The sequence below is a fragment of the Ranitomeya variabilis genome, chromosome 7 (genome assembly GCF_051348905.1).
Source record: "Ranitomeya variabilis isolate aRanVar5 chromosome 7, aRanVar5.hap1, whole genome shotgun sequence".
NCBI classification, from domain to species: domain Eukaryota; kingdom Metazoa; phylum Chordata; class Amphibia; order Anura; family Dendrobatidae; genus Ranitomeya; species Ranitomeya variabilis.
In genome coordinates, this window is record NC_135238.1 from 30,677,661 (window position 1) to 30,687,545 (window position 9,885).

The 9,885-nt window shown below is 49.7% G+C and overlaps 2 protein-coding genes across 2 annotated transcripts; both read right to left on the reverse strand.

Moving 5' to 3' along the window:
• Positions 1–5,611: 5,611 nt before the first annotated feature.
• LOC143784837 (histone H3) lies at positions 5,612–6,213 on the reverse strand. The gene has a single exon (XM_077273468.1). The coding sequence runs from the start codon at positions 6,203–6,205 to the stop codon at positions 5,795–5,797; it is 411 nt and encodes a 136-aa protein (XP_077129583.1). The 5' UTR covers positions 6,206–6,213; the 3' UTR covers positions 5,612–5,794.
• A 538-nt stretch (positions 6,214–6,751) lies between these two features.
• Positions 6,752–7,408, reverse strand: LOC143784838 (histone H1-like). The gene has a single exon (XM_077273469.1). It carries the CDS (start codon positions 7,406–7,408, stop codon positions 6,767–6,769), a length of 642 nt encoding a protein of 213 aa, XP_077129584.1. The 3' UTR covers positions 6,752–6,766.
• Between the last annotated feature and the right edge of the window lie 2,477 nt (positions 7,409–9,885).

The window sequence follows — 9,885 nt, forward strand, 5'->3', positions numbered from 1 at the left end:
CGACGTCCTCCCGATCTGCACATCGCTGTGTATCCGGGGAGATAAATCTGCTGCGGGAGCTCGTTCCTCCTATTCCCGGCTCTTGTCACCATCACAGGGATCTTTACTCCAATGTCTATCGTACAGGAAGCTGATTGTACGATGTGGGGACGAGCTGGAGCTGCTGAGAGCCCAGAAGGATAACACAGGCGACGGCCTCCGCTGACTGCCCCCTCCCTGACCTGTGATATCTCTGTACCCCGTATGTGCAGAGTATTGGGGGGACACGTGTTCCACATCAGTAGATGATCCACATCGGGGGCTGATTGCAATCACCTGCCTGATATCGTGTCTTACCCCGTGTGAAGCTGTGACCGCTGCGGCCTGTAATGGAGGGAAGAGCTCTGATAAGGCGACAGCTGCACATTGCGACTCTCCGGGGAGGAAACTGTGAACTATTAACGGATTTATGTGACCCCCACTATTGTGCAAAAGGGGAATATTGGGAGAAAAGCGGAGACGCAAAATCCAGCGTCCACACAGAGCACAGCTGTATATAGTATATATAGTGCAACACATCACATCTGCACAGCCCAGATCAGCAGTGTAATAAATGTCACTGATAATAGAGGAGTGTGTACAGTATATACAGCAGTGTACAGTATATAGAGTAGTATGTACAGTATATAGAGCAGTGTATGCAGTATATACAGCAGTGTGTACGATATATAGAGCTGAGTATATAGAGAAGTTTATACATTATATAGAGCAGTATGTACAGTATATAGAGCAGTGTATGCAGTATATAGAGCAGAGTGTACAGTATATAGAGCAGTGTACAGTATATACAGCAGTGTGTACAATATATAGAGCTGAGTATATAGAGACGTTTATACATTATATAGAGCAGTATGTACAGTATATAGGGCTGAAAGTACAGTATATACAGCAGTGTGTACAGTATATAGAGCAATGTACACATTATATAGAGCAGTATGTACAGTATGTACAGTATATACAGCAGTGTGTACAGTATATAGAGCAGTGTGTACAGTATAGAGCAGTCTCTCCTCTCTTTCTCTCTCCTTCTCTTCTCTCTCTCTTTCTTTCTCTCTCTTTCGCTCTATCTCTCTTTACCTCTCTTTATCTGTCTCTCTTTCCCTCTATTTCTCTCTGTCTTTCTCTCTGTCTTTCTCTCTCTCTCTCTCTCAGGGAGAGGTGATCAATCCTTCATGTCAGCACCTCTCCAGAATGAGGCTGATCTACTAGTTTTTCTAGGCACCGCCATCTGCACTTGGGGTGCTGCTGTAATCCCTTTCATTATCCTCGTTTTTCTCTTTTTCTCTCCTCTCTTTTAATCTTTCTCTCTCCTTTCTCTCTTTCTATCTATCTCTATCTCTCTTACTTTCTTCATTTCTTTCTCTCTCACTCTTTCTTCTCTCTCTTTCTCTCTTTCTTTTTCTCTCTCCTTGTCTCTTTCTTTATCTCGTTCTCTCTCTTTCTTTCTCTCTCTTTCTATTTCTCTCTCTCAGAGAGAGATGATCAATCCTTCATGTCAGCACCTCTCCAGAATGAGGCTGGTGTACTAGATTTTCTAGGCACTGCCATCTGCGCTCGGTGCTGCTGTAATCCCTTTCATCATTATAGTTTTTCCTCTGCACGTTTCCACATCCAGCCAAGTGATCGCTGGGTCCATTATACCCATCAGCATCGGCGATACTTCAATATGTTGCAAAGGAGAAGACAGAAGTGGTGATAACCCGCCTCTGTCTTCCCTAAAGTGTCTCCGCTGTGGTGCGGGATGATATGCTATGGAAATTTAATAATCATTAATTGTGTCCTCCCAACAGGATCTGGTGCCCCATCTAATGGACATTCTATGTCATGGCACGGAAGGTTTCCCCAGGAGGGCGGTGGTGAAAGTGTTTACTAATTGGCTATGGAACGGTCACATGCAAATCTCCAAGACTCGGACACAGTGCTGTCCCAGATTCTGGAGACGACGTGCAGGGAATTGGATTGGGAGGTGAAGGTGAACGCAATGGACTTGGCAGATTCCTATATGTCCCAAACATTGGAGATGGGGCCATCCCTAACGTGCCCTTACACTATAGGGCTGCCATCTAGCAGAAGCTCAGGTTCCATCTCAGACGCTCTGGTTACCTGTGAACGAGTCGGGCTTTTCCAGGCCTTATTGACTTGTCTTTGTGACTCTGAACGGCCAGTGGCATTAAAGGCTTGTGAAATCCTTCTCGCTGTGAAGTCCAAACTGTGCACAAATGGTCCAGAGTGTGCGGCTAATACAGTAGATGACGGGAAACTCTCCCACCAGCATTAGTGGGGAAGCCGGGTTATCCTGTAACCTTCAGTGCGGCTGCTAGTAAGTTATGTCCTAACATTCCCAAACAGATGGAACTTCTAGCAGACTGCCTCTTGTTTTGGTTCTCGGTTCTCCGAGTAATGGATGCCGGGGGTTAGTCACTGTCGGCGCAGTATAGGCATCTTCTGCAATAATCTGCATGTATAGATTCAGCAGCGTTAGAAGCAGCAGGAGGCTCCTCTTTCAGCCACTTAATAAAAGAAATCAACTGACATGTGCCCGAAAACATGCGGCCTCAGCACCAGAGCTGCTTATAGTTTGCGGACACGACCTATTCTATAACATTCGTGTATATGGGATCTATGTTTATCTCAGAGGCCGTCATCCATACCAGAGTCTAGTGATCAGGACTCGGTCACATAGGAGTCTACACTCCGAGTCCATTCATCAATCCAGCCACATTCCCTTTCACTGTTCGCAGCCCTCCTACAACCCACACGGATCTGAGCAGGAAGATACAAGGTGTCAGAATCTCTACTCAACACCAGGACTTGGATTTCTGCTCCGTAGTATCAGCAGAATATGGTAAAACTGTGCACAAATTACTATGAACGGCCCAGTGCGGATATATCCCCCATACACTCCAGGTATATATCTGTCCTCGATCATTAGAACAGCAACAACCATCTCCAGAAGGAACAGACAGAACGTCTTAATGTACAGGGTATAAAGCCTGCACTGGCAGTCACACAAGCAGTGACCATCAGACCCCAGCAGTCAGGTGCAGCCTCTCATAGAAGATGTGGGTGGCTCTGAAAAGTAGTGATGGGTAGTTCGTTAGTGAGTAGTTCAAAATGAACTAATCTTCAGAGTGAACTAGTTCATCTAGTTCACCAACCTGACAGAGATTAGTTCATTATGAACTAAACAGCAAGTGGGAGGAGACAGAGTGATCCCTCATACAGCTCCTCACACTGAAGATCCCTGGTCTCACACTTGCTCTTTATAGCTCCTGATGCTGGAAAAGAAGGTAGTAAAACACTATACCACACATCAAATACAAATATAATAGTAATAATAAAAACTGAAATTGTACAGTAGACAGACACAGCTCATGTGTGTATGAGAGAGTGTTTCTGTGGTGTGGTTCATGCCCCTCACCAGTCTTTGTGATAAGATCAGCCTCCTGTACAGGATCAGCCTTGCTACAATCTTTACCACTAGCTCCTGTTCTGTTCTCAGGATGCTGAATGGCTTCTCAGCTCTCTCATACACAATCATTAGGAGTCAGTACGCTACACTAATACAGGGGGGACTGCTGCTGGGCTCAGTGAGATGCATCACGTTGACCTAGGCTGTCCTGAGTCATTCTCAACAGAACATGTAGTTCAGCAGTTCATATAGTTCATTTAGTTCACAGGTCACATGACATGATGCATTTACTATCAGCTCCTCACAGGATAGGGTGGAGAATTATCAGGCTGTGTAATAGGAAGATTTTCTTTGCCCCATAGCAACCAATCACAGGTCAGCTTTCTGATACTGCAGCAGTGCAGTGCTCTGGCAAGTGAAATCTGAGCTGTGATTGGTTGCTATGGGCAGCAAAAGATCCATTGACTGTAAGGCATCTTGGTAAATCTGTAGTTCTGTGTAGTTTCACCACATCTCTTCCTTTTGCAACCTATTGCAGTGGTGTGAAATGAATACTGCCTGCTCAGTGCCCAATACCAGAGACATTGCAAGTGACCATAATGTGTGCAGATAATACACTGCGCACTGGGAGGCTTGAATATTTCACAAAGAAAAAAAAGAAATTACTAACTTGAATAAATAACTTTAGAATTTTCTCCAGACTGAGTACCCCTTTAACAAGAGTTTTTTATGTAATGATCAGATGTATTAACTATTTCTGATCATTTTAACAAAACTATAACTCATCCTAGGAGCCACAGCTTCTGTGTAACGAACTAGAACTGATGCATCTCTTCTCAGCAGAATCCAGAGAAATACTGAACTAAATGAACTAATCTTTTGAACTAATCTTTTCAGTGAACTAGTTCATGGTGAACTAATCACCAAAATGAACTAGATTTCCCATCACTACTGAAAAGAGCCTTTGGGTTGTCAGGACAGAAGAGAACACAATTAACCTCCGAAGCCGTAGAGAGTGCGGCCCTGGCGCTTGAGCGCGTACACCACGTCCATGGCGGTGACGGTCTTCCTCTTGGCGTGCTCGGTGTAGGTGACGGCGTCACGGATCACGTTCTCCAGGAAGACTTTCAGGACACCGCGAGTCTCCTCATAGATGAGGCCGGAGATGCGCTTGACGCCTCCTCTGCGAGCTAGACGGCGGATGGCAGGCTTGGTGATGCCCTGGATGTTATCACGGAACACCTTCCTGTGCCGCTTGGCGCCGCCCTTCCCGAGACCTTTTCCTCCTTTGCCGCGACCAGACATCTTCTACAGTGAACAAAAACTGATTCCTGAGCCGCACGGACTCCTTCTTTATATGGAGGAGGAATGGACCAGAGAGAGAACTGCAGAGATGACGCGCTTCCAGGGCGAGATGTCTAGTACTAAATTAGCAGTAAAGCTCCTCCCTTTCGTCTCTGATTGGTTGAGCACAGAACGGTTGGCGATTTTGAATTTCCCGCTTATTGTCCTCTTCTTTTCCCACCTCTCTATTCTTCTCATCTCGGCGCCGCTGCTAGATCTGTTGGTTATTTAGATTTTTCCTTTCATTGTAGTTTGTCAAAAGTTAGAAAATAGAATTAAAAAAAATGTATTTTAGGGACAATGATCTACAGAAAACTCATCTGATCCCCGGCAGTCACTGTGGTGCCGGACTGGCGGCCATTACCTGTCACTGCAGAGCAGGGAGCTGCATGTAACCAGACCCCCGGCGGCTCCAGCTACAGAGAAGATGGGAAAACTGAAATACACGATAATTATATAACCACCCACCACAAATGTGATCTGTAGCGATGGGGGGAGGGATCTGCTCCGATCAGTGTCAAGCAGAATAGATTCACATAAAGGCGCCATCACCGATCTGGGGGACAAATGAGGTTATTAATAGAAACTAAACGCAGAGATCTCCGATCAGAACAAGAGAACAACCTAAAGCCGCAAGACTGCAGAGGCGGCACTAGGACCCCATTTACCCCTGCTGTACAGAAACCGCGCCTCCACCGCCACAGACCCGGGCTGTGCTCTGTACACACTTTACCCTGTCCTTATAAAACGTCAGTTATGTAATAGATGTCGCACACTTGGACTAGGTGAGAATAGAGAAGGGGCGGAGCGGTCACTGGAATATCGCGGATCACCTACAATATCGGAAACAGCAGCCGCCGTCTATTACCGGTTGCGACCGCGCTCCGTATATGGAGAATACGCGCAGAAAAGGGACCGTTCAGGACTCGGCTCATTTGTGGGAGGATTTGGTGGCTCTGAAAAGAGCCTTTGTGCTACAGTCAGGTGTGGAGGACAGATCTAAGCTCTCTCCCCACGGATCCGGCGGGCCAGCTGGATGTCTTTGGGCATGATGGTGACCCTCTTGGCGTGGATGGCGCACAGGTTGGTGTCCTCGAACAGCCCCACCAGATAAGCCTCGCTGGCCTCCTGCAGGGCCATCACGGCCGAGCTCTGGAAGCGCAGATCGGTCTTGAAGTCCTGGGCGATCTCTCTCACCAGGCGCTGGAAGGGAAGTTTACGGATCAGCAGCTCGGTGGATTTCTGATAGCGGCGGATCTCACGGAGAGCGACTGTTCCCGGGCGGTAACGATGAGGCTTCTTCACTCCACCAGTGGCGGGAGCGCTCTTCCTGGCGGCCTTAGTGGCCAGCTGCTTGCGGGGAGCTTTCCCTCCGGTGGATTTACGGGCGGTCTGCTTAGTTCTGGCCATAGCTCTGTATAGAACAGATGTGATAAGCGCAGCGGCGGGAGCAGGGTATTTATGCTCCCGTGCGCGTCCTCATTGGTCTCTGGGAAACACGCCCCCTGCACTCCATTGGTTCTTTCATGAAAAAAAAGAGGCCAACAAGGGTTGATGTGCTCCGCTTCCAGAACAGTAATCTCGCCCCCCTGAAGTCCCCGCCTCTTCCATGATGCGTTTCTTCAGGTCACTCATTTGCCGCTGCTGGACCACCTGATGTATCTGCGTTGAATGTCTCCGTGTATAGCGCTGTACAGTGCAGCTCCCGCATTATCATCAGATCACACCCGTCCCCCCCATCCTGAGACTGCGCCCACTATCAGGTATATTAAAAACATTAGACGTACGAGATCTGATCATACAGCTCTGCGGGGAGGTGGTGGCTCTGATCATACAGCTCTGCGGGGAGGTGGTGGCACTGAGCATACAGCTCTGCGGGGAGGTGGTGGTGGCACTGATCATACAGCTCTGAGGGGAGGAGGTGGTGGCTCTGATAAGAGCCTTTGGGGTACGAGGACAGGGCGGCTCCGCTTATTTTTTAGCCGCGGGCTTCTTGGCTTTCGCAGCCTTCTTAGCCGGACTCTTGGCAGCTTTGGGTTTGGCCACCTTCTTAGCCGGACTCTTCGTCGCCTTCTTGGGCTTGGGAGCGGCTTTCGGCTTCTTGGGGCTCTTGGCCGCTTTCTTGGCAGCTGCTGCGGGCTTCTTGGCCTTTTTCGGGCTCTTCTTGGCCGTGGTCGGGGCCTTCTTTAGCTTCTTCGGAGATTTGGCGGCTTTCTTGGCAGCAGCGGGTTTCTTGGGCTTGGCCGCAGCTGCTGACTTCTTCTTGGCCACTTTCTCCTTCGTCTCCTGTTTCTTGTTCAGCTTGAAGGATCCGGAGGCGCCGCTGCCCTTCACCTGGAGGAGGGCGCCCTTGGTGACCAGAGACTTGACGGCCAGCTTCAGGCGGCTGTTGTTCTTCTCTACATCGTATCCTCCGGCAGACAGTGCCTTCTTCAGGGCGGCCAGAGACACCCCGCTGCGCTCCTTGGAGGCGGACACGGCTTTCACGATCAGCTCGGAGACGCTGGGTCCGGAGGGTTTATGGCTTTTCTTGGCGGCGGATTTCTTCGGCTGTTTCTGAGATTTGGCGGCCGGTTCTGCGGGAGGGGCGGCGGCTGGCGCAGTCTCTGCCATCATGTGCTGCGGAAACAAAACGAAAATCTCTCCTGATAGGAAGGAAAATACTGAGGCCGGAGCTGGAGGCGCCTGTTATATGTACAGGCTTACTGCGCACTGATTGGCTGCTGAGCTGCACGGTCCTGAGCATCTATTGGCTGATAGTGGACACAGGCCCCGCCTCCTCCCAGCTGAGTCCGAGTGAAGCTCCGCTCTCCCCTTGTGCTTCCCTGCCCGGGAGAAAAGCCCTTTACCGGCAAACACCGGACAGCAGAGCGCGCTTCCTCCATCGCTTCTCCTGCTCCAACATCTCCACCAACCGTTTGTAGCCGTCACTAACAGAGAAGTCGGGAAAGAGCGGAGAGGAAATCCCGGGATCATCGCCGCCGTCCTCCCGATCTGCACATCGCTGTGTATCCGGGGAGATAAATCTGCTGCGGGAGCTCGTTCCTCCTATTCCCGGCTCTTGTCACCATCACAGGGATCTTTACTCCAATGTCTATCGTACAGGAAGCTGATTGTACGATGTGGGGACGAGCTGGAGCTGCTGAGAGCCCAGAAGGATAACACAGGCGACGGCCTCCGCTGACTGCCCCCTCCCTGACCTGTGATATCTCTGTACCCCGTATGTGCAGAGTATTGGGGGGACACGTGTTCCACATCAGTAGATGATCCACATCGGGGGCTGATTGCAATCACCTGCCTGATATCGTGTCTTACCCCGTGTGAAGCTGTGACCGCTGCGGCCTGTAATGGAGGGAAGAGCTCTGATAAGGCGACAGCTTCACAGTGCGACTCTCCGGGGAGGAAACTGTGAACTATTAACGGATTTATGTGACCCCCACTATTGTGCAAAAGGGGAATATCGGGAGAAAAGCGGAGACGCAAAATCCAGCGTCCACACAGAGCACAGCTGTATATAGTATATATAGTGCAACACATCACATCTGCACAGCCCAGATCAGCAGTGTAATAAGTGTCACTGATAATAGAGGAGTGTGTACAGTATATACAGCAGTGTACAATATAGAGCGGTGTGTACAGTATGTAGAATAGGGTATACAGTATATGCAGCAGTGTACAGTTTATAGAGCAGTGTGTACAGTATATAGAACAGTGTACAGTATATAGAGCAGTGTACAGTATAGAGCGGTGTGTACAGTATATAGGGGAGAGTATACAGTATATACAGCAGTGTACAGTATAAAGCAGTGTGTACAGTATATAGAGCAGTGTGTACAGTATAGAGCAGTGTGTGCAGTATGTAGTCCAGTGTACAGTATATAGAACAGAGTATACAGTATATACAGCAGTGTACAGTATATAGAGCAGTGTGTGCAATGTATAGAGCAGTGTCTACAGTATATAGAGCAGTGTACAGTATATAGAGCAGTGTTCAGTATATAGTGCAGTGTGTACAGTATATAGAGCAGTGTGTACAGTATACAGAGCAGTGTACTGTATATACCGAGCACGCCAAGCGGGAGACCGTCAGCGCCATGGACATGGTGTACACGCTCAAGCGTCAGGGCCGCACTCTCTAAGGTTTCGGAGCGGTGTGTTTCGAGGTTCGACAGCTGTGGGCACATTTAGAGGTCTGGTAGTCACATTTTGAGGTCCTACAGCCACTGAGGTGCATTTCGAGGTCCGACATCAGCAACAGCGCGTTTTGAGGTAAGACAGCTGAAGCAGTGAGTTTTGAGGTGCGGCAGCACGTTTCAAGCTAAGGTAGCTGCAAAGTCGCCTTTCGAGGTCCGACGGCCGTGGAGCTGCGTTTCGAAGTCCAACAGCTGAGCAGGTGCGATTTGAGGTCCGACAGCTGCAGAGCTGCCTTTTGAGCTAAAGCAGTCTCGGCCGCGCGTTTCGAGGTCTGACAGCTGCAGAGCTGTGCTTCGAGCTAAAGCAGCCTTGGTGGCGCGATTCGAGGTCCGACAACCTCTGTGGTGCGTTTCGAGGTCCAGCAGCAGTGGTGGTGCGTTTTGAGGTCAAGCAGTAGCGGCGGCGCGTTTCGAGGTCCGACAGCCGCAGTGGTGCGTTTTGAGGTCTGACAGCAGCAATGGTGCATTTTGAGATTTGTTTGCCGCGGCTCTGCATTTTGAGGTCTAGCAGCAAGGGTGGTGCGTTTCAAAGTCCCTCAGCCGCAGCGGTGCGTTTTGAACTCCGACAGCTGCAAAGGCGTGTTTCTAGCTCCGACAGCCGCAGCGGTTTGTTTTGCGTTTTGGCAGCCACCGCAGCGTGTTTCGAGGTCCGGTAGCCGCAGATGTGCGTTTCGAGGTCCGACAGCTGTTGCGGCGCTTTTCGAGGTTTCATCATCAGCGGAGGTGAGTTTCGAGGTCCGACAGCAGCGGCAGTGGGTTTCGAGGTCTGGCAGCCGCGGTGGCGCATTTCGAGAACCGATATCAGTGGAGGTGTGCTTCGAGGTCCGACAGCTGAGCAGGTGCATTTTGAGGTCCGACAGCCATCGAGCTGCATTTCAAGCTAAAGCAGCCTCAGGT